The 25,836-nt window shown below is 58.9% G+C and overlaps 1 protein-coding gene across 22 annotated transcripts in view; it reads left to right on the plus strand.

The window, feature by feature from the left end:
• PTPRF (protein tyrosine phosphatase receptor type F) overlaps positions 1-25,836 on the plus strand; it is an 83,953-nt gene that overhangs the window by 38,683 nt on the left and 19,434 nt on the right. For 7 of the 22 annotated variants that reach the window (XM_040469917.1, XM_040469924.1, XM_040469918.1 and 4 more), the window contains 11 exons: positions 836-853; positions 3,755-3,865; positions 7,652-7,663; positions 13,314-13,583; positions 15,072-15,653; positions 15,866-16,002; positions 16,496-16,640; positions 20,118-20,423; positions 21,066-21,259; positions 24,285-24,311; positions 25,674-25,791. In XM_040469917.1, coding sequence (XP_040325851.1) covers positions 836-853; positions 3,755-3,865; positions 7,652-7,663; positions 13,314-13,583; positions 15,072-15,653; positions 15,866-16,002; positions 16,496-16,640; positions 20,118-20,423; positions 21,066-21,259; positions 24,285-24,311; positions 25,674-25,791 — 1,920 coding nt within the window. The remainder of the gene's footprint in view (positions 1-835; positions 854-3,754; positions 3,866-7,651; positions 7,664-13,313; positions 13,584-15,071; positions 15,654-15,865; positions 16,003-16,495; positions 16,641-20,117; positions 20,424-21,065; positions 21,260-24,284; positions 24,312-25,673; positions 25,792-25,836) is intronic. The other 15 variants (XM_040469930.1, XM_040469934.1, XM_040469935.1 and 12 more) reach the window with 9 other exon arrangements.

Genomic DNA, 25,836 nt, shown 5'->3' on the forward strand with positions numbered 1-25,836 from the left:
CTCACTCCTCTGGATGAGGCAGAGGTAGAAGATGGGGCCCGAACACAGCCTCAGAGGAGGCACCTGCTGGGAAGGCAGCTGTTCAGACCTCGTAACCACCCTGCACCAGGCATTTGGAGGTGTGCGTCTGGCCCTCTGGGCTTGAAGCACTGAACAGGCAGGGAGGGGACACCGGCCTCTGGCTCTCACCAGTCAGGTTGGGGGTAAACTCAATAGTTACTCGCTTTTTAGCAGGGTCGAGTGGGCTGTAGAAGGCGTTTGCTACTGGGGTGTAAGTTCACGCCAAGTCCCATGGTGGGGCTTGGCTGGTATGTCTGCTTTGCTTGAGGGAAACCTGGCCTGGTGGTGGTGGCCTATGGCAGGCCCTCCCTTTAGCCCTTTCTGTGTGCTTAACCTCCTTGGTTGCTTTTGGTAAGTGCTTTGTTTTGAAATCTTACCCACCTGTGAAATTTAGGTGCCCTTAAGGAGTGGGGTTGCTACTACTTTTATTCACTTTTCCCCTCGTTGGCTTCAGCCAGCTGGGTCTGCAGGAGCCCTGATTCCACCTTCCTGAGTCCCATCACCTCCAGCCCCGATATCCCCGGCCCCACCCTCCCTCACCTCCTCAGAGCAGTGCCAGTGACCCGGGGGACACAGCTTCACCCGCACTCAGCCTGGCTCAGCCTGGTGCCTGCGCACTTGTCACCTGCGTCGGCCTAACTCGGGCCTCGATTTCTCCGTGTATTTAAGGCCCTTTCTCATGTTTTATTTTATCTGGTTTGGCTTTTTGTGGCTTTCCTTCCTTTTGTACTAATGCTTCTCTCTGATCTTATTTGCATTCAAATTACCTCGCCAGGTGGTTCACCAATCAGAGGTAAGAATGCTGTCCGTGCATCTCGCCACGCCACGCCACGCCACTGCTGTCACCACCACTCCATCCCGTCCAGTCCGTCACCTCCCCCATGCCCATCCCGACCTCTCCAGCCTCCTCATCTCCAGCTCCGGTCCCCTCAGCACCACCGGCCACCACACACCTCCACTCTTGGTCATTCCCTCCTGTGGACTCATCCATTGCAAGTCTGGACTGTAGAAATAACTCCACTGAGCCCTGCCTCGGGGATGGCAAGCCCTGCTTCCTGGGCCTTCCAGGCCAACCCCACAGAAGGGACCCTGTCAGCTCCCACAGCGAAGCCAAGTGCTGATCCCCAAGCCCGGTCACAGATGGAGAGTCTTCCCAGGAAGTGGGGCAGCGTGACCAGGCCTTGCCTTGCCTTGCCTCCCAAGAAGCTCCTTTTTCTTGGGGCCCTCAATGACTGCTTGACTTCCTTTTAACCTCCTGGCCCTAGGACAGGGTGAGGACCATCCTGTAAATCCCATTAGCTCAGCACACGCTAGGAGGAACTTGCAGTGAAGACTTTAGTGTAGGTGCTGCAGTAACACAGAATAACCAGGGTCTGCTGTGACCAGATCAAATGACCTGCCAGCCCCGGCTGCTTCCAGAGCCCCGCAGCCTGGGGCTTCAGAAATCAGACTCTGGACTCAGAGATCTGGGTGCGAGTTTGACTCACCTGTGTGACCTTCAGAAAATCAATCCATCTCTCAGAAGTCTGCTTCCTCATCTTTAAATCGGGGCCAGGGCCCACCTCAGGGCTCATGAGATTTAGAGGAGGAGACAGGGGTCTGGGCGGTGTCTGGCTTGGAGCAGCCACGCTGTAAAATGGTTGCTTCTGCACTGATTTTATTCACTTCATCCCTTCACACGTCTCTCAGCATCCTCGGGTACCTCTAGACCCCTCAGTCCAGGGCCAGGGTGGTCTCAGGACGGAAGCTGGGCTGAGGAACAGCTGCCTCCCTGTGGGGCGTCTTGTCCGTCACCCTCCAAGGACAGGACTGACCCTGCAGACCCCCCACCCGTCCTCTCAGCCTGTACCAGTTCTTCATGTCCCTGCCGCTGGGGCTTGGTGTTGACTCCAGGTTTGGGAGTTTCTGTGTGTATATAGGCTCGGGGTCTGAACTGGGTCCCCTGACCAGTCTTGTTTCTCAGCACGGAGGCGGGGGGGGGGGGGGGGGGGGGGGAGCCTCCTCCCCCAGCAGGGGTCCCACCCAGGCACTACTTCTTGTCCCTGCCTGTGGCATCAGCCACTGTTTCTCCCCTCGCTCCCCAGCTGAGCCGACCCAGTGCAGCACCCCCACCCCCACGCCACCACTAGCCAGGGGCCTGACCCCACCTGCTCAAATGAACATTTTCTGTAACAACGTCCATCCATCCCATACACATGACCTGTTGAGTGCCCGACAGGGCTGTTCTTGGAGGAGATGGGTATTTGGCATGTGCGCTGGGCCCTCATGCTCGTGCTGCCTGACACCCAGTGGGGAGGGCTGAGGCTAGGACCAGGGAGCAGGCCAGCCCTTTGTCCTGCATCGGGGTTGAGCCTTCGCAGCCTCTTCCCCCACCTCCAGCGCCCAGCCCCCTGTATATTCAGGGCCCCTCCTGCTGCCCTGGGCCTGGGTGGTGGGAGAGGGGTGTCAGGCAGTGAAGAGGCCGCAGCCAGGACCCGTGGGGGTCCTCCCCTGGGGGCTGGGCCACTAGAGTGTGATGTGGAACTCTTCCTGTGGCCCCTGACCAGTCCAGTCAGGTGGGGTCCCGCAGGTTCTGTCTGTGTCCTGTGTGGGTGTGGTGACCATCAACCAGCCTCCCCTGGGAAGGGTGGGGCTGTCGGGGTCACCCTGGCTGTTCCATGCAGGCGACGGTTTTCTGTCAGGCTGTGTGCTATGGGGTTAAGTGTCCGTTGGGCTGTCCTGTGTGGGTTTGTCTGTCGGTTTGTTCCAGGGAGGGGGTGTTCCCTGTGCCTCGGGGTGTTACTGTCACAGACAGCTTTCTGGTGTGCGCTCATGAACAGTGTTTTTCCAGTGTTTACTGCCAGAGCTGGGGGGTGGCCAAGTCAAGTGGTTACACCTGCCACCTGCCCTCTGCCTTGGGCTCCCCTACCTGTACCTGCCACAACTGGACCTCTGTGAGGGTCCTTTTCAGCTGCCCGCCCCCTCCCCCCTCCCCGCCCCCCACCGAATCCTGGCTCCTGTCTGTCCGTCTGCGGCCGGAGCAGCCCCTCAGGGCACTGGCCCGAGTGGGAGCTACAGCCTCCATTAGCCTCCTGAATTATGCAGCAGCCGTGGTGGGTCGAAGCACTTTAGCAGGACCAGGCTGAGGAGAGGAGCCGGAATGGGTGGGGCCAGTGGGGTGGGGATGGGGTGGGAGGAGAGGATGGGTGCTGTGAGCAGGGCACCAGGCCCCCAGAGCAAGCCCCTTCCTTCCTGCAGACTTCTGGCGGGCGGTGGATTCTCAGGCTCTTGCCCAGTGAGAGCCGTTGCATGCTTGCAGCTCCCAGGCCCCCAGGTATACAGGCTGCTCCCACCTATGCCTGGCTCCGCGTTGCCTGGCAGGCCCGGTAGGTCTGGGAGCACTAATGGGGATGCTCACTGGCAAACGGGCTGTAGTGCTGGACACTCCAGGGCGGTAGGGGGTGTGATGGAGCCCCTGGCCCAGCCCACAGGCCCTACTAGACTGCAGGGCAGGACAAGCAGGATTGTGTTCCAGAGCGTGACCCTTGCTTCCAGCCGGGAGGCCAGTGGGCTCATCAGGCAGAGCTTCCTGGAAGCGACACTGGTGCCCAGGCGTGGCCCCAATTTTTGCAACATCTCGTCAACACAAGCCCAAAGGCTGTCAAAGCCCCCTCCCCGTGTTCCAGGCCTGACCTCTGTCGCTGTGTCCCCACAGGTGCCTTGCAGATTGAGAGCAGTGAGGAGTCAGACCAAGGCAAGTACGAGTGTGTGGCGACCAACTCTAAAGGCACACGCTACTCGGCCCCCGCCAACCTGTATGTGCGAGGTAAGCATGCAGGCAGAGCCCAGCCCTGTCTCTGCGGAGCTGAACTGGCCCTGCCGGGCACGTTGTCCGGAGCCCTTGGTGTGGACGGTGGGGGCTGCCGTGGGTCCAGTCTCTCCTTTCCTACCTCTTTCTGCCGCAGCAAGAACAGCCGTCACCGCGCTCCCACTGGGCAGACTCCCTATGTCTACCGCTACTTTTCCTTCCTTCTCTGCAGGCCCTCTGGGAGGCAGCCGCTCCTGGGAGCATTTGTATCTCTTGTAGGTCCTGCCACGTGGGCCCAGAGCCCCACGGGAGTCTCGAGCCTTCCAAGCAGACTTCTCACTGTCAGTGTGTGTGTGTGTGTGTGTGTGTGTGTGTGTGTGTGTGCGCGTGTGCACAGACGAGCATACATGATTGTGTGTAAACATGGGCATACCGGCCCAGTATTCCTCGAGTCTGTCCTGCCTACCCCAGCTGGCGGGAGGCGAAGGGGGGCGTGGGGACCTCCAGGCCAGGTGAACCTGCCCCTCTGGAGGCCAGGTCTGCCCAGGGCCTTCCTGGAGGAAGAGCCGGCTGTGCTCTGTCACCAGCCAGGACCCTTGTAGAGAGGGTCAGTCTGAGGTAGTTGTGAGCCCCTGTAGGTGAGCACCTACTGTGTTTCAGGTGTTCCTTGCTGGGACTTAATGGATTGTGCATTTTCACAAGTCCAGATACCCAGCAGAGAGGGCTTGGGGACTGTTTTGGAGTGTCCAGTGTCTGCTCTGCTCACAGCCCAAGGGTGACCAAAGCCGGCCACCTGCTCCTTCTTGAGGACACCCAGGGTCTGGTGTGCATAGTGCCCAGCAGGGACCCTGCTTCTCCTCCCACATCCCCTCACTTAGCCCTCCTGCACAGATGGACATCATTACAAGTGAAACTGTCTCCACTCAGGGGATTTGAAAAGGAAAGTGGACGCGGCTTCCTTGCAGCGATGACTTCATCATGCTAAGTGCTTAGGGCCACTTCTTGAGGGGGTCATCTGCCTGTCTGCCCAGGCCCTGTCAACAGCCTGTCCCACTCTTTGGGGCCACATGGTCAGAAAGGGCAGGGAAAATCAGGCCTTCAACCATATAGTTATGGAGGAGCTGCTCTGTGTTAGGGCACAGGTTCCCAAGAGGCCCGGCCTGCCAGCCCACTGGGTGACAGGCAAATTGTGCTTTAGAGACCATGGAACTATCTTCATCAGAGTTGGGGGTGTGGGGTGGGAGGTCCCCACTCAGCCCCCTTGTCAGGTGCCCTCATCAAGGCACGCCTAAGTGGACCCAGGGCCTATCTTAAAGAACAGCATCAGAGCAGAGAGGCCAGGTGCCTGAGAGCCACCCACAAGGCCAAGAGAGTGGAGTTGTGAGGTGCACAGCCCTTCCCCACACGGCTGCAGCCAGAGCTTCTGACTGGCACACAAGGGGTCTGACAAGTCCCCTCCTAGAGAGGAGCAGCTGGAACAGCCCTTGGTGCCTCCTCCCACCTGGACTGTCCATTCCAAGTGCTCTGCGGTCCTGACTGAACACTTCTTCCAAAAGATCATCGGGTCCAGAGTGGCTGCATCAGGGAGAGGAGAGGCCCAGCAGAGCCACTGAGAAACCCTTGCTGCCTGGGTATGGGCTGGTCCTATGGGCACATTTCCTGGAGCAGAGCTGCAGGAGGTCTTACTGAAGCAGGAAAAGGCCCAGACATAGGTGATGGACCCTGCATTGTTATCTTGACTGGGTGATAGTCCCTGAAGTCACCGTCACACTGGCCTCAGCCCTGAGGCGAGGCGGTGGGTCTCTTTGGAGATGAGGAGAGTTCAGCCACCGTAGCTGCCAGCCGGGCACTAACCAGGGAACTCTTACCTCCAGCCACACAAGGTCCTCAGGCAGGACCCTGCCATGGTCCATCCCCCCTTCCCACCAAGTCTTCCTAAATCACCTTTCTGGCCAATACCCACAAAGTCTTTGGGGCAGGGAGTGTGGGAGTTTCTTTAGTTCAGCCCCACTTGCCAGGGACCCTAAGGCAGGCCATCCCAACCTGGCTCTGTCTTTTCCTCTCTCACACACATGTTCCTGTAGGCCCGGATATGTAAGGTTCAGCCCTAAGTTTCTGTCCCCAAGACCTGACTTATACCCAGGCTCCACCTGAACCTGTACCTGCCCTGTTTGGTCAAAAGCAATTTGCCCCGTAGCCCCAGGACTTGTAATGAGACTTGTAGATACCTGGAAAACCTGCTCCTAGGACTTTTGCTTCCCATGTCCCCACTGCTCCTCATCTCTGTCCTGGCAAAGCCCCTGCTTTCCACCCCCAGCAGTGCAGAGGGCCCATCAGCCCCAGCTCCTCTGAGACTACCTCTCCTGTGCTGGCCACCAGCTCTATCCTGAACCCTGCTTGTGAGTACGCCGCCCATGGAGAAATCCCCCAGTGCCTGCCTGCTGCCAGCAGAGCAGCTGTGAGGTCTCCTTCCAGCGCAGGCACCTGGGGCCCCTCCAGGCCAGTGGGCTCCAGCTGTCGGGAGCCTCGGCATCCGGGTTGGTGTGGACTCTAGCCCAGGTTTCTCAACCTCAGCATAGTTGATACTTGCAGCTGCATGACTCAGTTATGTGGGGCTATCCTGGACATTGTATGATGTCTAGCAGCACCTCTGGCCCCCTAGATGCCAGCAGTACCCCCTAGCCATGACAATCCACAACCTCTCCAGACCTTGCCCAGTGTCGCCTGGGGGGACCCTACCTGCTGGGAACCACTACAGTAGATAGACGGCCTCCCTGCCAGCATTCACCTCCCTCCATCTCTCTTCTCCCGCTGTGTCCACTGGGCTCGAGGCCACATCTCCTCCTTGGATTTGTTTTCGGTGCCTTGCATCTCCTCTGTCCTCCAAACTCTCAGGGCTCCGCTCTCTGTCTGAGCCCCTGCAGCCGCTGCATTTAATGGGACAGCATGTGTGAAGCTCCCGGCACAGTGGCAGGCACATGGGAAGTGCTTGGTGGCCAGTGACCCCTGCTGCTGTCGAGATAGCTGTTGGGGATGCGTCATCCAGTTACACGTGCCTTTGCTCACGGTTGCCCACAGCTCCACCCACAGTCCAGCGGGCCCAGGCAGGCTGGGTGGACCAGCCTTTCTGTGTCACCATACGTCTTTGTCTCCGAGTGACTCACACTCTCCTTCCATCCACAGCGTTTCTCTCCTCCAGCTCTCAGGACACAGAGCTGCCAGGGGCCAGGGTGTGGCCACGCCCAACCTTCCCCCTTCTCTTCAGGGAGCTGGCCGCTGGCCACAGCTGAGTCTCAACGGGGCAGTGTCTCTACAGCCTTTCTCCCCATAGGTGTCCATACCAGCTCCTCAAGCTGGTGCTGTGCAGTGTGGGGCTTCCTGAAGGTGGTGGGAATCTAGCAGCCCGTGTGCCTTGGTGCGTTTGTGGGCTGGGTGGGCCCCGACCCCAGAGCCCAGCTCACTGGGTCTGTCGAGCCATGGGGTGTGTGTGAGGCATGGGGGCTGCCTGTGCTCCCCTTTCACCCCGCCCTGTCCCACCCTTGGCGCCCCAGCACTTGCCAGTGGGACCCAGCCCTGTCCACCATGTCCTCCATGAGTCCTGAGTCTTTCGTGAGCGGCGTGGTCCGCGTGCACCTGCGTGCACGTGCGTGTGCGTGGGGCACAAGAGTCTTGTCTTGTTTCCGTGCTGTGTGGGCAGTTGAAGGTTGGCCTGTTTTTACTCTCTCTGTGTTTCTCCTTGTCTTTTTTTTATTCCCTCCTCATCCTCATCGCACTCTGCCATCAACCCAAACTCTCATCTCTCAGATCAGCGAGAAGGTTGGTCCTTTTCACTTCTTATCCATCTGCAGTTCGCCCGTCGATGGGATGCTCCCGTCAGTATGGCCCAGAGGGCTCGGTCAGCTCCCTCAGGCTCGCTCCAGCCAGGCCTGCCCGCCAGTCGGGCTCTGCTCTCTGCTGTTTGGGCCGGCAGGCCGGCAGGACCAGGGGTGGGCGGGCTGGCCCCCTGCCCTGCATGTTTGTGCCGCTTGGGTCCCTGATGTGCCACGTGCTGCATGTCCCCTTAGCTAGGCTCCCCTGCTGGGGCGGTCAGGCAGGCATGGTGCATGACACGAAACTGTGCCCCCTTTGTGCCTGGGCCGGGCCAGCTCTCTGTTCCAGGTGGGGCTCAGGAGTGGTTGGGGGAGCTGAGAGCAGTAGAGCTTTATGTGCGCCTGTGGGGCCTTTCTCCACAACCGTATCACCTAAACTCCACCTTTGCCCGAGCTCAGCTGCAGCCACTGGAAAGACGAAGGGAAAAGGCTAATGTAGAATGAGCTCACCCCACAAAGTCCTGCGGGTCTGCCCTGACCTGGAGGTTCCCACCAAGCCCCGATGGGCCTCGTGAAGTTTGGTGTCCATGGCACAGGTGGGTGGCATCATCTTGGGCACGAAGGAAATCTACACTCTTGTCTTTAACCCCTTTCCAATCAGAGCTGAATGAAGATCTTCCCACCTGCCTCAGCCCCTTTGCCCAGGCCCTCCCAGCCCTCTGGTGTTTCCTCAGGCCTGTGCTGGGCACTGAGCATTCAGATTCAGGGAGCTCACACCTGACCGAACAGTTGACTGCAACTTGGTAAGGCCCACGTGGGAGCCAGAAGAGGCCCCGGCCCAGCCACAGGTTGGGAAGGGCTCCGCAGAGACCCTGCTCCAGCCCATTTCAGAACATTCTCACATGGGGCTCTGTTCTCAGCCCCACCCTCAGGGCCAGACCTCTACTGCTAGCCTTGGGGCCAGCAGCAGAGGCTGGCACCCATTCCTGTGTCACATGATCTCAGTGGTCAGAGGAGACTCACCTGTCCACTGGGCTTTAGGCTGAGCCCCAGGGAGCAGACTCCGACCACCTGGTCCCCTTTCCTCCGTGAGGGAGAAGAGAGTCAGTCGGGAGGAGGGCTGAGGCCCCAGCTCAGATATCAGCCCTGAGCATCCGTCCATATGCGCTCTTGAGCTCTGGGGCATTTTGGTTACACCATTTCGCTGACCAGGCGGATCTGCCGGGGCGTCCAGAAAGCAGTCATCAGCAGACAGCCCAGCCTGCCTGCGGCCACCTCCCCCTACACCCATTCCCCCACCATCCTGGTCCCACATCCCTTTTCTGTCTCTCCCTCTGTGGTCCCACCAAAAATAAGCACGTATACAAATATTTAACGGGAAAGCAGAAATGAGTTTCTAAATATTCCAGGGGGATTTGCCGGGCTGGTAATTTGTTTGGCGCTGATAATTACATCTTACATTTTTCCAGCTTTACTTAAAACTGTGTGCCGAGTGCGCCGGCATTTAATTACTGCTCTGCGGCAGCCACAAGGTTATTTATTAAAGAGTTATTTTATCTTGATACAGTGGATCCTGCCCCTCATCCCCTCCTTAATGTTGTGTTATTTTCATCAGAGAAATTTCTGTGAGTGAATGCAGATTGCGGGGCTGCCTCCCCCTGCGATTAGGCTGTCACTCCACTGAATGCTGATGCCTCCGGGCGCCACACCGCCCTATTATAGGGGGTTGTCAGCGCAAATAATTAGACTTAAAAGTTACAGCTGAAATATAATCCAGACATGGCAGAGCCCTGTTTTGGAAATTGTCTATAAAATGTCAGCAGTAAAGATGCACGGGGAACAGTAATAGACTGGCATTGTTGGAGCCCAAGATTAGACCTAAGTGCATTTTTCCTGGCTCTGGCTTTTTTCTTCCCTGCTGTTGCTCTGTCAATAGACTGAGTCCAGGGCAAGTTCTGCCCCTTTTGGAGGCCTTGTGTCTGGGACGGTGGGAGGAGTGACCATGGGGCTGCTGCAGGGAGGCGCCGGCCACTCCTGGCTGTTAGGGCAGGGGTGGCTGTCCAGGCAGGTCCAGGGTGCAGGGCCCCACTGGCACTCGGGATCCCAGGAGGCCACCTCTTACCTCTCTTGCCCCCACCTTCCCTCTGCAGACATACCCTAACCTCCCTCACACTGCAGGGAAGATGAGCCTGAGCTTTGGGAAGTCTCGCTCCAGAGCTCCTTGGGTGTGCCTGAAACCCGGTGCTCCGGCAAAGTCAAGGGTGCATCCCTAGCAGCCTCTGGGCTTGAGACCCTTGCCCGGGTGCTAGGGATGATCCTGAGGGTCACATCTGACCTCATCCTTAGTCCCCGCAATGTTCTGTCTTCCACCTGCAGGTAGGAGAGGAAAAATACAAGGGAAAACAAAACTATTCTCAACGTTTATTCTGAAGGGCCTCCACTTCCTGACAGTGGAACAGAAGACCTTGTCCTCCCAGGACTATTTGGAGTACAGTCCTGCACTTTCTACACTGCTTTCTATACTGCTTAGGTCGGGACCCAAGGTTTATTGGCCAAGGACCTACTTCCTTTCCCTGGGGCTCTTTGTTTTTATGTCCCGGGACTAATCAGGCCCCAAGATTCCACCACTGACCAGGGTCAAGCTTGCAGCCATGGTGTCCCCTGGCACAGGCTTTCCAAGTCCCATCCTTCTTTTGTATGTTTGTTTGTTTATTCTTGAGAGAGACAGAGTGTGAGGGGGGACGGGGCAGAGAGAGAGAGACATGGAATCCAAAGCAGGCTCCAGGCTCTGAGCTGTCAGCACAGAGCCTGACACGGGGCTCAAACTCACAAGCCGTGAGATCATGACCTGAGCTGAAGTCGGACACCCAAACGACTGAGCCACCCAGGCGCCCCATCCAAATCCCATCCTTCTGCCAACTGGAGAATATCTTCTGCCAGCCCTGGCTGTCCAGAAGCTTCTCCCTAGAGCCTCCCAGTTGTCTTTTTTAAGACTTATCAGCCAGGGCTCAAAAGGGTGTGAGCTTTTCATCACACAGACGATCTCCTGGTAATACGTAAATTCGGGCATGGCACTTAGAAGGATCAGTCTTAAGTCGGTTCTCTTGTCTGTAATTGGGAGGTGATAGCATCTCTAGCAAGGAAGCCTTCAGCACGTAATAGATATTCAAGAGCGGTTTCCCTTCCCCGAGCTTCTTTCGGTGCCCATGAACGAGGAGGACATGGGCTGAGAATAAAGACCTGATCAGTTAAGAATGCTCCCCTGTGCCTGTCCGCCCAAGCCAGGACTGTGCTGGACCCCTTCCTTCGTCAGCAGGCCCGGGCCTGGTCTGCAAATAGACCTGCCTGCCCGTACCTCTCCTCCCACTGCCAGCCCCCCAGGCCCAACCCCAGAGCTCAGGGAGGGCCCGCAGCACCAGTCTGGGCAGTGCTTCTGTCTGTGCATCCCAGTCTCACTCTGGTATCATTCGAGGGAGTGAGTGCTCAAAGGGCGCTCCTGTGGGTCCCTCCTGCCAGCTGTGCCCAGGATCCAACTATTCTCTGCCATGCAGAACTCTCTACCTGTGACATGTTGTCATTGTTCCATGTGGACTCCCAGCTTTGGGACAAGTGACAGAAACCTACTTAATTGGCTTAAGCAAAACACGGAGATTCTTGTCTTAACCAAACTCAAATATGTAGAGGTAGATTTGGTGTCAGGCAGGGCTGGATCCAGATATTTAAACAGTTTGGTCAGGCTCTGGTGTGTGTCTTAGCTCTGTTCTCCTCAGTTGACTTCTTTGTTCTCAAGTGTGTTCTTCCAAGCGTTACAAAAGGTGGTCCCCAGTCCCTCTAAGGTTAGCCATGGCAGTATAGAAAGAAAGCTGTTCTAATAGTTTTTGCAGAAGTCCAAAAGCTATATGTCTCAGTAACCCGATCTGGGTCACATGCCCCATGTAGCAAGAATGGGAGGAGAGGCAGTTCCCCTAAAGAAGATGAAGAGGCCAATTCTAGAAGGCAGGACACTAGATGTCCATGAGACACATTGAGATCCCAAGTGAGCCTGGGGACACAGAGGGAAGTAGACTCAGCCCATGATGCCAGTCACACGTGGCTTTCTTGGGGGTTCTGTCTAGAGGTCTCGGAGTGAGGTGGTGTGGACAGAGTTGGGGCAGGAGCTGAGTGAGGTGGGGTCTGGTCATGTGGCCTGAGGAACCATGCAGGTGTTTTAACAGAGAAGTAATGGGAGCAGAACTGTGCTGTTTGTGGAGGGGCCTGGAGGAAGCCACCGTGGCCGAGACTTTGGTGGGGGCAGTGGCCTCTGGGTCTGGAAAGATATTTAGTGGGTTTGAAAGATACTTTAGCCACGTGCTAACAGGACCTGGTGATTTGTTGGGTGTCTAGTCTCTGGGCTGCAGCTTGACCCCTGTGCAGTGAGGTCAGAGATGGGACCAGGTGGTTTCTGTGGTCCCTTCCAGCTCTGATTCTGTGGTTTGGGCTGTCTGAGCAGCAGAGTCTGGAACCTATGGTGGAGGTGCTCCTGATGTGACAGCATGGGTCCTTTGCATGCCCTGGCTCCCCAGCAAGGGTCCTCGGAGACCCGCACGCATTCTCGGTGCCACCTTTTGGTTCCTTAGCCTCACTGCCTGCCTTCTCCAGCACTGTCTGTAGGGGTGCCCCCGCCCACCAGCTGCATGACCCGTCAGCATGCCACGCATGCCTGCCCATGGCTAGGTCTTGCCTGCCTTCCCTCCTTCTGCATGTTCCAAATGTCTGTGCCCAGCTTCCAACTTTCGGGGGGGGGGGGGGGGTGTTCCAGGCTACAACTTGGCCTGAGAAGCTCAGAACAGCTTCTGGCCTGGAAAGCCCAAGACCAGAGGTCGTGGCCAGGCACAGCTACCCTCCCTCTTGAGACCCTTGTTCATTGGCGCAGAAAGCCGTCTGTTCGGCGCCCTCATCGTGTTACTGCCATCGTCATGCCCATCTGCCCGCGGACCACGTCCCTGGCCTGCCCTGACCCCTTACCCAGCCCCTTCTGAGGGGCAGCTCTTCCCCTTGGGTTCCCAGGCTGTGCCTTGAGCCTGGTTGAGGTCCTGGCAAGTGGTCATGCCCCTTGCCCTCATCTCTCACCTTGGGTCACAGCCTGGAGGTGGAGGCAGTGACTCCAGAGAAGGTGGCCATGTCACTCCTGGGCAGACCCTCTGCCCTGCCCCAGCCATGCTCTGAGGTCCTCCACCCTCGGGTGCCTGGACTTCTCTCACTGGTGCCCCAGTTAGCCCCTCTGGAGAGGGTCAAGAGCAGGTGGGGGCAGGCACTGGAAGGCAACCTGGGATGTGGCCCAGACTAGGCCCTCAGTGTAGACCTGAGGCCCGAACCTTGCACTGAGTCCCTGTGTGACCCTGGGCAGAAAGGACTTTTCTGGGCCTCAGTTTCCTAGGCTGTAAAGTGGGAGCTTGGTTGCAGAATCTCTTATGTTCCGGTCTGAGTGTGGGGGCTACTTCTAGCCCAAAAGTGGGGTGGTGGGAGGTGGTAAGCTGGGGCCCAGGGACTCTACCCCACCTGTCCCTGAGGTGGGTTTGACTCTGACAAGCGGGGCTTCCTGGATGAGGGGCCCCTGCCCTTCCATCCTCCGGAGTGTCCTGCCCGGCCCGTGAGTACCTCTCTCCCTCCTCCCACAGTGCGCCGTGTGGCTCCTCGTTTCTCCATCCCTCCCAGCAGCCAAGAGGTGATGCCAGGTGGCAGCGTGAACCTGACTTGCGTTGCGGTGGGCGCACCTATGCCCTACGTGAAGTGGATGATGGGGGCTGAGGAGCTCACCAAGGAGGATGAGATGCCTGTTGGCCGCAACGTGCTGGAGCTCAGCAATGTCGTGCGCTCCGCCAACTACACCTGCGTGGCCATCTCCTCGCTGGGCATGATCGAAGCCACAGCCCAGGTGACAGTAAAAGGTGAGTGCCATATGCATGCCTGCCGTGGTCTGCGGCCCGCCCTGTCACACAGGGTGACAGGAGGTCCCAGCACCCGTAGCTGGTGAGGATGGCTGTTGTGGGGATGGATGAGGTCTAGGGGTCATCGCCCTCTCCTGGGGTCCTCCTGGACCTCACTGGTGGAGAGAGGAGTTTCTGTCATTCATAGTGTTAGTAATAGCAAACAGATACTGAGTTCCCGTGGGCAGATACCACACTGGTAAGCACAGAGTACTTTGTTTCATTTGTATGATGCTGGGAGGTAGGCCCTCTTCCTGTTTTACAAATGAGGGAACTGAGATGCAGGGTCACGTGGGAGGAAATGACAGAGCAGAGACTTGAACTCTTGGGGGTCTGATGCTATAGTCTGATGCTACAGTATGACCCCCTAGCCACTACATGGCACCAGACCCTCAAGTTTACCAACCCCCTGACAGGAAGGATATGGTGAAATAGTGGCCAAGGGGGGGTGGGCTCTCCACCAGCTCCCTGGGATAGGCATGCATACGCACACTTCTCCAGGCTCCCTGCCTCCATTCCTCCCTCAGAGCCGTCCTCCATTCGGCAACTGAAGTGATCTTTTGAAGATGTGAAGCAGGTTCTCACCACTCTTTTAAGAAAACAGCCTTCCAGTGGCTTCCCGTTGCTTTTAGGGTAAACACCGGGATCCTCGCTCCCCTCACCCAGCTCTGCTGGCACTACTCAGTTCTGCCGGGCGCTCACCCAGCCCTCACTATGCTGGTTCTCCCCCAGTCCGGGTCTCAGCCCTGTGAGGCGCTTGTGGATGTCCCCAACTCAGCACCCCGCTGTCTGCTGTCCTTGTGTGCACCGGAGTCATGAGTATGGACGCAGTGCTTCCCACTCACCCTAGAGTATAAACTCCACAAGGGCAGGAGTGTGGCTGTGTGACCTGTGTCCTCAGCCCCAGCGCAGTGCCCAGCACTTAGTAGGCTTTTGATAATTATTTGTTAAATGGTCGGCTGTGGATCTGGGGCTTTTCTACCTTCAATTTGAGCCAAGCCACAGGTGTGTGGGGCCCAAAGCCCCAACACTTTCTAAAATCCAGACCTTTCCCTTAGGCACGTCTCTCCCCAACACCAGCCCCAGTCACGCATAGGTGCCCACAGGGAGCGCAGGCAAGCCCCAGAGGCAGACCTCGGCCTCCCAGCCTGTGTGCATGGGACCTGGTCAGGCCATGCCACCTCTGCGTCTTAGGTTGTTAGGTGAGGATCCAGTGAGTTCTCGAAGTAACGTGGGTAGACACTAGATGACCAAAGGCCCCTGGAAGCCCTGACAGGTGTGGTCACCATCCCCTGGTAGGTGCCCTTAGAGGTCACCTTGAACTTTTCAAGCTCTGCTTCAAGGTGTGTTGTGGGGGTCAACCACATTCTGGTTGGATAACATCAAAGGCAGGCTTGGCTCCTGGAGTCAAGACCTCAGGCCATCCTGAGCCTCTCACTTTCTTCCCAGCTCTGCCGAAGCCTCCAATTGACCTTGTGGTGACGGAGACAACTGCCACCAGTGTCACCCTCACCTGGGACTCTGGGAACTCAGAGCCCGTGTCCTACTACGGCATCCAGTACCGTGCAGCAGGTGCGGAGGGCCCCTTCCAGGAGGTGGATGGCGTGGCCACCACCCGCTACAGCATTGGTGGCCTCAGCCCTTTCTCAGAATATGCCTTCCGCGTGCTGGCGGTGAACAGCATCGGACGAGGACCACCCAGCGAGGCAGTGCGGGCACGCACAGGGGAGCAGGCGCCCTCCAGCCCCCCGCGCCGTGTGCAGGCACGCATGCTGAGCGCCAGCACCATGCTGGTGCAGTGGGAGCCGCCCGAGGAGCCCAACGGCCTGGTGCGAGGGTACCGCGTCTACTACACTCCCGATTCCCGCCGCCCCCTGAGCGCCTGGCACAAGCACAACACAGACGCCGGGCTCCTCACCACCGTGGGCAGCCTGCTGCCTGGCATCACCTATAGCCTGCGCGTGCTGGCCTTCACTGCCGTGGGTGACGGCCCACCCAGCCCCACCATCCAGGTCAAGACGCAGCAGGGAGGTAAGCGTGGGCAGCGTGCTGGCTGGGTGGCCACAGCAGAGCTGGGGTGGGCAAGGCTGAAGCGAGGCCTCTTCCGTCAGGCCGTGGGCTTGGGGGCCTATATTCCACACACGCGTGGTCACTTGGGATGCAGGACACGGGTGCGAGGGTGTCTTCCCCTGCCCTCGAGGGGAGCGGTGAGGTTCACGGCGCCTGGCGTGGGGGCGTTGCAGTGCCTGCCCAGCCGGCGGACTTCCAGGCGGAGGCAGAGTCGGACACCAGGATCCAGCTCTCGTGGCTGCTGCCCCCGCAGGAACGGATCATCAAGTATGAGCTGGTGTACTGGGCCGCGGAGGATGAAGGCCAGCAGGTGAGTGCCCAGCGGGGACAGGAAAAAGGAGGGGGGGCTCCTCCTGATCCCTTAGAGTCTGTGGTGGGCTCACCCAGGCAGGCTTTCTGGATTTTGTGGTTGTACGGACACGGCCCCAGGATTCTCCTTGGGGCTCTGGGGCTCACGTGGCTGATAAGGTTCCATAGTCTTTGTTGCCCCTGTGCTGGGGGCAGAGTCTGTCCTTGGGTCTGTCCGTGGGTTTCTTGGGCTCTGTGGCTTACACGGCACTGGCGGAGCCCTAAAGTTCCCCACTGGAGCCACTTGTCCCAGGTGTTCGTGGCCATGTAGTCTGTGCAGTGTCCGTGGCATGGGCTGGGCCGAGTCCCTTATATGGTCCAGGTGGCCATGTGACATGGAGCCAGCCCTGGAGCCACGGTGGGTCCGCAGGGGTCAGCTGCAGCCCGCGTTGGGGAACAGCCTCTGAGTGACCTCTGAGGTCAGAGCAGTCAGTGAGTGCTCCCTGCTCTTCCAGCACAAGGTGACCTTCGACCCCACCTCCTCCTACACTCTAGAGGACCTGAAGCCTGACACACTGTACCACTTCCAGCTGGCTGCCCGTTCCGAGATGGGGGTGGGCGTCTTCACCCCCACCATTGAGGCCCGCACAGCGCAGTCCAGTAAGTGTCTTCGGAGGCTACTGCCTGCTGTAGCTGGGAGGGACACAGACATACACACCCTTCTCCCTTGACCAGGGGGGGTGGTCAGGTCTGCCAGGCCCTGGACTGGACCCTTGTCTGGGCTCCAGGTCTGGACCCCGAGAGAGGGACAGGTAAGTTCCCACTGGTCTGCGTCCGGGCGGCTGCTGCTGCCCGCGCTGCTCCCCACCCCCCACCCGCTCCCGCCCCTCCCTCTCCCAGGCCACCACCCCCCCCCACGACCACCCAGGTAAGTTCTGTGTCTGTGACTCATCCTCTTCCCCCCCCCAACCCCCCCTACCCCCAGCCTGTCTGCGCTGGCCACACTGGCTGACTAGGCCATTCCCACTCGTGGGACGGCCACGCTTGCCCAGTCTCAGACACGCCCCCGCTTTGGCAGCTGTCCTCCCTTTCCATGTCCCCACATCTCATCTTCCCCATCACCTACATTCCCTGCCCCGTGCCCCCACCATGAGAAAGATGTGTAAGCTGTGTCATCACACCGGACCAACCGCATGTAGGGACACATCTGTGAGCATGAGACTTTGTGACCGAGAGTGTCCACGTGCCTGCCTTAAGACCACGTGACCTTCCACGTGTGGGTCTGTCTGTGAGGCCATTTGTGCTACACTTTGTGGCTTTGTGTGTTACCGTGTTCCTGCCTGTGTGTGACTCCGTCTGACCGCCTGACTGTACAGCACCTGCATGTGTGTCCAACGAGTGTCTGGCGTGCCCTGTGATTAAGTGGCCATGAGGGTCTGTGTGATAATGGGGGCCACAGATGTATGGCTGGAGAGAATCATGGCATTGAGGCAGCACAGCTGCTCACCCTAGACACGGCAGCGTCTGTGAGGCGGTCCATGTGACACGGGGCTGTGTGTGAATGTGCCAGTGATGTCGGGCAGCTATGTGGGACCTGGTGTTCATGGATCCATCCTGCGAGCACCTGCTGTGCTCCTGCTGTGCCCGTGCACGGTGCGGGGCTGGCAGTGACCCTGACGTGGCCTCCCACCTGCGGGGATCCTGGTCTAGTGGGGCAGAGAGATGTTAAACCTGCAGTTACCCAAATGAGCTCTTAATTATGTTTGTGTTAAGTGCTGTGGAAGAGACAGATGATGGGATGGGAGCTTCATCTGGTCTGAAGGGCCACAGGGGCTTCCTTGGGTGACACAGGCCTTAGGCAGAGGGTCAGCAGGTGCAAAGGCCCTAAAGTGGTCAGTGGTGAGCAGGGGGCCAGTGTGGCTGGAGCAGCCACCAGACCATGGCAGCTGGCTTCAGGTTCAGAGGACAGGTGGGAGGGCTGACTGGCCGCTGCGCAAGAGTGCACAGGACAGCCCGGCAGGATGCCTGAGGCCAGGTAGGGGGCTGTGTGGTAGTCTGTGCAAAAGGTGGCCGCTCAGATGAGGTGTTGGTGGATTGGAGAGCTGCCTGGGATGCCAGCTGGCTGGGACTTGGTGATGGATTGGGTTTTGGATGCTGAGGGAAAGGGAAGTGTCAGGCAGATTCCTTGCTTCTGAGGTATGGACCTGGGAAGAGAGTAGGAAGTGGGACCTAAGCAGGCACTACAGCCCGAGATGCCTTATGCCATGTCAGTGGTGATGTTGGGCTAGAGGTGGGGGACCCTGAGGAGGATGACCAGAGATGGCAGGAAATTAAGGAGAGGGGAGCATCTTAGAGGTTGGAAGAAGCAGACCAGATGCTTGACCAGAGCCAGAGGAACACTGGCGTGTCCACTGGGTTGAGGACTGTGAGGACTTTAGCTGGAGGGAGGGACCACTGCAGCTGGAGAGGGGGGTTGTGGTCCTGAGTGTGGGTTTTGTCTTTTAAGATAGGGTTTTGAGCATATTTAAGCATTACTAGGAAGGAGTCTGTTCAGAAAAGTCAAAAATTTGGGAAAGAGAAGGATTTTGGAAGCTCAGGAGGTTGGGGAAGGGGGCAGAGCATGGATGGGAGAGATCTGCCTTGGACAGGAGGGCGTACCTCTCTCCCCGTGGGAAGCAAGGGCAGCTCAGTGAGATTACAATTGTTGGGTGGGTTTGGTAGCAAGAGATGGAGGGAGCTGCTGGTGGGAGGCTTCAGTCTTCTCTGCAAGGCGGGAGACAGTTGTGTGCTGAGAGCTGAAGGTTAGAGCGTGGAGGAGATTGAAAGCATGCTGTGTACAGCGGTGAATCAAGCCGGGCAGAGGACAGAGGCCACAGGCAGCATGCAGGGCCCGCGTGAGGCCACTGGGGACGTGCTCATAGGATGCCGGCCTTCCAGGGCAGGTGACCTACCTGTCCCAGGGCTGCCTGGAAGAGAGCAGAGGGGTTGGATCCATCCAGGGCTTGGCACAGGCTGGGCAAGAGCATGGGAAGAGAAGTAGGTGAGAGAGTTGAAGGGGCATGTAAGAGCGGTGAGGTGTGGGACCTCCGGGTCTAAGCTCAGTATTGAGGGCGGTAAGGATGGTAGGTCAATGGGCGGAGGTCCCTGGGGGTGCTGAAGAGCCAGTACAGTGCTGGGGACCTTGAGCAGCTGAGCTGGGGGAGGGGGAAGGTCTGCAAGGGGATGTCGGAGGCCACGGTTTGGGGGATAGGGCCATTCCGAGCCTTGGCAGTATCAAGGGCACGGCCACAGCCGTGCGGGGGAGGAGAAAGCCCTGGAGATGAGGGGCTCGGGGGCTCGGGAGGGGGACTACCGAAGTCACCCAGGCAAGGGGTGGGAGCAGAACTCTGGACGGTGAGGAAACCATGCTGTGGCACTAGGCTCCTCAGTGGGAATAAGGTCTAGAAACGTCACTGGGAATAAGGGAGGCACAGCCCCGTGTCCTAACTCCAAGGAACTGGTTGAGTGCGAGCACCTCCATAGGGCACACTTTCTCCAAATCAGTCAAGGCCGTTGGCCTCTTTCCCATCTGGCCTCCAGTCTCTGTGGTTGCTTGTGGCTCCGACACCCTGTCCGAGAAGGCACAGGCCACGGCTACCTTGTGCCAGAAGAGCCACTGGGGCTGCTGGTCCTGACAAGAGCTGTGGGCACAGCAGCTAGAGTTCTCCATATGTGGTTGTGTGTGTGATGGGGGCAAGGGGTCAGGGAGTCCCGGCCCACGCTCATGTGTATCTGGCAGTTGTGTGTGTTTTGTGAGAGAAAGCATATGTGTGGGAGAGACCTTGTGTGTGTGTGAGGTGCTGTTAAAGCCCCATATGTGCGAAAGACACCATATGTGTATGTGGGACACACGGGGTGTGTGTGTGTGTGTGTGTGTGTGTGTGTGTGTGTGTGTGTACACAGGCAGAGCCTGTGGTCCAGAGGGAGCCAGGCTGTCTGGCAACAGCGGTGGCAGCCTGCCTAGGAGGGGCCCTGGGTTAGCCATTCTGTACTCAGGGACTAGCCGGCCTGGGTGAGTTTCCCATCCTCTGTGACTCGTCACTGTGTCCGTGACCCCCACCCTCCATCTGCCTGCTTCCCCCCATTTGTCTTCCCCAGCCCCCTCCGCCCCTCCCCAGAAGGTGACCTGTGTGAGCACGGGCTCCACCACGGTCCGGGTAAGTTGGGTCCCGCCGCCAGCCGACAGCCGCAACGGCGTTATCACCCAGTACTCGGTGGCCTACGAGGCAGTGGACGGCGAGGACCGAGGGCGGCATGTGGTGGAGAGCATCAGTCGCGAGCACTCCAGCTGGGACCTGGTGGGCCTGGAGAAGTGGACGGAGTACCGGGTGTGGGTGCGGGCACACACGGACGTGGGCCCCGGCCCGGAGAGCAGCCCGGTGCTAGTGCGCACGGACGAGGACGGTAGGCGCTGGCACCGAGGGGAGGGGCAGGGGAGGGGAGGCACCCCTCCCAGACACCACCCACCGCGCACCCCAGGGCCTCTGCCTCACACAAGCCGGGAAGGACTCCTCTTCCTGATGGGGGCTTAATAGCCCAGAGTGGGGAAACAGGGCTTGTGGGATAGCCCATGACCAAATCCCAGCCTTTGCAGCGGTCTCCAAGGCAGCTGGAGCCTTAAAAGGCTAAGATGGAAGAAGCAGTCCCATCTAAGATCTGGGAGGTGGAGACTGGGAAGACTGGTCCAAGAGACGCTCAGAGTAGAACCAGCAAGACTCACTCTTGGCCAGATGTTGGCATGATATGGGTGCCAGGAGGAGATGGGACAGGTTGTGCCCACCTTAGGATGACCAAAGGCCTGGTGCCTCACCACTGCCCTCCCCACCAAGTGAGATAGCTCTGGGCCCAGGGGGTCGGCAGGGCTTCCTTGTGCTAGGTGAAGGGACCCCTCCTGTGTCCTCAGCAGGGACAGACAGCCTACAAAAACTCTGTGAGGGCCTTTACTGGAGCAGTGGGGTGCAAAGGCAAGGCCCTGGAACGTGCTGTGCCCCCCCAAACCAAGGTCCATACCACCAGGCCCGACTTTCTTCTCTTCCCGGTCCCCAGTGCCCAGTGGGCCACCGCGAAAGGTGGAGGTGGAACCGTTGAACTCCACTGCTGTGCGTGTCTCTTGGAAACTGCCCGTCCCCAGCAAGCAGCATGGCCAGATCCGCGGCTACCAGGTCACCTACGTGCGGCTGGAGAATGGCGAGCCCCGTGGCCCACCCATCATCCAGGACGTCATGCTGGCTGAGGCTCAGGTGTGTCACTGGGAGGCGGTGGGGTGGAAAGGTGGACGAGGCCAGCATGCTCTGCTGCCTCTTTGGAGCCCAGGTTTGACCCATCCCCTGCCTGCCCTCGGGACTAAGACACCGAGGTGTCCTGCCGCATTAGGCTTAGGGGGTGCTCAGACCAGAAGGTTAGGGCTGGGTTCCAGGAAACACTCTCTTCCGTCTTGCCTACGCCAGCCCAGGCCCTGCCAGCCCCATCTGCCTCGGTGACTATCCCAGCCTGGCAGCCACCTCTGTGGCTCAGATACCAGCACTAGCAGTGAGGAGCCCTCTCTGCACAGAGCCCGGCTTCCATTGTCACCCTCTGCCCGGGCTTCAGCCCGCTAAGCCCTCCTTTGTGTTTTGCAGAAAGCACATTCACTGTCAGTTAGGCTGGGATTTGAGATTTGCCTTCCCCCGCTCAACAGTGCTGGGCTGGGCAGCCATTCCTCCCACAGCCAGGGCAGGGAGAGCCCTCCTCCTGTCATCTCCCCCAACTCAGCCTTTGGCCATGGCAGAGTTCTGTGAATGGCCCAGCTGGGTGTGGCTCTACGCTTGGCCCTCAGGAGGATGGCTTGGCCCCTGGTGTTTATGCTCAAGGTCTGGGCCTGCCAGCCAGCCTCCTGTCTTCCTCTGTGCACTAATGTTCTCCAGGGGATAACAGTTTCACCCGTGAGCTTAGGGTGAGGTCCCTGGGGTATTCTGAGCACTGGTTTGCTGTTCAGGTAAAGAACCTGGGATACTGGGAGGTTATGTGAATGGCCCAGAGTTTCCCAGGAAATAGGTGGCTGAGCTTGGGTAAGAAACCCAGTCTCTGGACTCTGAACGCCTAGAAAGGGCTGTAATTGTTATGGCGAGTTTCCTCCCAAAAGATTCTGCTGAAGAGTCGTAACACCTGGTGTGGTCTGCTTTCGAGGTCTCCCCATCCAGAATCAGGGTCTTGGGGAGGGGGTTCACAGTGGGCAGCACTGAGGCAGCCCTGGGGGAAGGAGCCCAGATTCCCTTCAGAGCCCACATGCCCTCCCCATCCAGCTTTTCACCCCTACCTGGGCTGGGCCCAGAAGTGCAGGTGCAGACCCCATGTTCTGCCTGCTGTACTCAGGGTGGGCTCACCCACACAGACAGATGGGGCCTTCTTGCCTCTGGCTGAGCTTAGCACTCTGAAGCCAAATTCTTCTCTGGCCAGAGGGTGCCCTCTTCCTCCTCTCGTCCTGCCCAGTGCTGAGAGAGAACGGGGGTGGAGGAGGCGGACATGTGCACCCGCCTGCATTCCTGGGGCAGGTTGAGGACTCCTCCTGGAGCCTCCACAGACACACCCACCCAGAAACATCCCCGGAATGGGCTCCCTCCAGCCCCTCCCATCCTAGAGGGCCAGCGGCACAGCTGCAGCCAGTGGGGTTCTGGAGCCACCCTTTCAGGTGCCCCCTTCTGGTTCCAAGTGGTTTGAAGGGAGCTGGGCTACAGGAGGAGGGACACTGTCCATCTGGTTTCAAACATATCATGACGGGGGTAAACCCGAACTCCAGGAAAGCCAACTGAAGATGGAGGGGCCTGGTCCCCAGCCCAGCCACAGGGCCCAGCTGTCCTCCGACCACCCTGTCAGGGACACCACAGCCTGTCCGTCTTCACCCAACAGCACCATCTGCTTAGCCCAGGGTCCCCATCAGTTCTGGAAGAACCATGAGGGTCCTTCCCACCTCGAGTGTGTAGCCAGACCTGTCTCCTTTTATGTGTGTGTCCATGTCGGGTTTGTCTGTTTCTCACTCGATGTTTTTCCTCCCTCTCTGTGTCTCCTCTCACTGCCTGTGCCTGCCTCACCCTCTTCTCCTCTCTCCTTCCCACTGCTCCCTTCTGTCCTCTCTCCCTCCGTTGTGCTTCATCTGCTTTGTCTCTCCTTCTTTGCCCTCACTCTGCCTCCAACACGGGAGAGGTGCGTTGTGAAGACCTTCCTGCCCAGACCTCGCTTGGACAGTGAGAGTCTCCACCCCCCCCACCCCCCCCACCCCTGCTCCGAGACAAGGAACCTAGAGCAGAGGCGGGCCCAGCCATACCTTTGAAAGTGTCCGTGGCCAGTAGGGACCTGTTGATGGCCTCCTGCCATATTCTGTCCCATGCTCCTTGCAAGGCCTTTCCAGCAGAGCTTCTCAGAACAAGAGGGACCGCAGTCAGTGGACAGAGGTTGGACCAGCACTTTAAGGGTGGTTGGGCCAGAGGATCCTCTGGTTGCTCTAGCCTGAAGATGTCATGGGCCATCTCCCTTTGCTGTGCTGGACACCAGCCAGCCTCAGTCCTCCAGTGTCCCCAGACCACAGAACAGACACCTCAGTCCCTCCACCTACATGCATCACGGCCTAAAGAAGAACGTACCAAGAAACAGCAACATTGCCAGCCCTGAACCATGCCTTGCTACCGTAATAAGATCTCAGGCACCCTCAGGAAGGAATAGGGGTCTGACTGCTCCCCCTGTGCCTGTGGGGAAGGGCCTAGACTCCAAGCTTGGCATTCACACTTCCATCATCTTGCTGGCCAGCCTGCCCCCATCTCCCAACCCCAGTGCAGCTCTCGCTATTCCTGGGACACCCTCCTGCCTGGGAAAACTGTATAATCTGTCTCCCAACTGATAGTGAAAGGAGACGCTGAATAATCATACCATGACAACAGCCGCAGGCCAGGACCTTCCTGGGCAAACCCGGATGCAGTCACCCTGCTCCCAAAGGAGTGGGTGTCTTCACCCCTGTCTGGCAGCCTCTCCCTCAGAGCACCTGTAGGTGGCGCTCTCTGGTCCCTCCCGTGCCCAGGAGCCCTCCCTCTTCAGTCTGTGTGCTTCCTAGTCTCCCTCCCCTCCTCGGCCCTGGCTTACGGCATGGGCTGGGATCTCCAGATGGGGAGTGGTTTTGGGGTGCTACCCCCATGGGCATTTCAGAGGCCCTTGCCCTCCCTCTGCCCTGCTGGGCCGGGCCCCCTCCAGCAAGAGTCCTTCACATCCTGTCTCCCTTTCTCTCCCTCTCGCGGTCAGTGGCGGCCAGAGGAGTCCGAGGACTATGTAAGTAACAGGTGTGCGAGCGCGGGCGAGACCTGGGTCAGGTTGGGCTCATGGGACACTCCCCTCCCCCGCCTTTCCCCCCAGCCTGAGCCGCCGAGATCCACAGGCCACCAGCCACCTCCAGAGAAAATTGGCGTTTAGACTCAAGCGACGAGCTGAGCAGCGATTGGCATTTCCTCTAATCCTTACTTCTCGCCTGTCGAGCAGCAATTTCGGGCCAGTGTTTGTGATCGACCAGGGCCTGGCCCCTGCTCTGGCCAGACAGGGATGGAGTTAGATCCGATCCTGATCATTAGGCCTTATTGATCCCTGGAGTGAAAAATCACCTGCTCCTGGGCCCAGGCTGGGAGGGAAACCTGGGGAGCTGGTTCCGGCATTGGTGCGTTCTGGAGCCCCAGCCCTGGGACACCCTCCAGCCGGGGCAGGAGGGTGTTTGCGAGGGGTTGGTGGTGGCTGCGGGGGCCCCACCTACCACTCAGAGCTGGAGGGACACCAGGGTTGGTGGTGACAGCTCTGTTCCCACTGCACGGTGGTCCCCTCCCTTCTTCCCACTCTCCCCGTGTGGCGTGGCTTGGCCTCCTGTGGTGTTTCTCCGCATGTCTGGAAAGGATGCCTTGGCTGGAGATGGGCATGTAGGCAGGGCCTGCCAAGGCTGGGAGACACTGCCCTGGCTGACTTCTTAGGTATCACTGGGGACAATGGGGAAGTACGTTCCCCTGGGGTGGGTGTTTCCTGTCCTATTCATCTTCCTTCCCTCATTCTTTCTTCCCTTCTCACAACGTATTTGCAAGGCATTCGGTAGTCACAGAGCCCACTCCTACATGTGGCCAGATGGGGTCCTGGCCGGGTCCTGCAGGGCAGCACCTTGGCCCGCTGCACCTTGCTTGTCGGTGTGGGTGTGGGTGTGGGTGTGGTGTGTGCACGCGTGCACTATGGTAGCCCTTTGCCCTCCTACAAGAGAAGCTGTAGGCTGAGTGCATGTGCGTGCCAAGAGTCATGCAAGGTGCCCCGTGCGTGCGGAGCTCTGTGCCCTGTGTGTCATGTGTACACAGACCTCCTGAGGTGTCACTCGCAGCGCAGTGGAGTGGAGGAACAGTGTAGCCCTTTGTTCTAATCTGAAAGGAAGGGTGAGCTGTCTGCTCCAGGCGTGCAGCTCCTGGGACAGGCGGGGTCCTCCTGGGCACACATCCCACCTGCCTGCCCCGCATCCAGCAGAGTCCGGCATCGCCCAGCATCCCACGCCCCGGGACCTCTGGCCCTGTGAGCCCCGGAGGCTCCCTGCCGGCGAAGGTCCTCAGGTGGCTGGCACGGACTGGCCTCCTGGCTCCTCTGTGATGAGACTGGGCCCCTCCTCCTTCTTAGGAAACCACCATCAGCGGCCTGACCCCAGAGACCACCTACTCCGTTACTGTCGCCGCCTACACCACCAAGGGGGATGGTGCCCGCAGCAAGCCCAAAATTGTGGCGACGACCGGGGCAGGTGAGTGCTGGGTCGGGGACAGAGCCGAGGGTGGGGCGGCAGGGC

This window comes from Herpailurus yagouaroundi, unplaced genomic scaffold (genome assembly GCF_014898765.1).
Source record: "Herpailurus yagouaroundi ecotype Mexico unplaced genomic scaffold, PumYag 77, whole genome shotgun sequence".
NCBI lineage: Eukaryota > Metazoa > Chordata > Mammalia > Carnivora > Felidae > Herpailurus > Herpailurus yagouaroundi.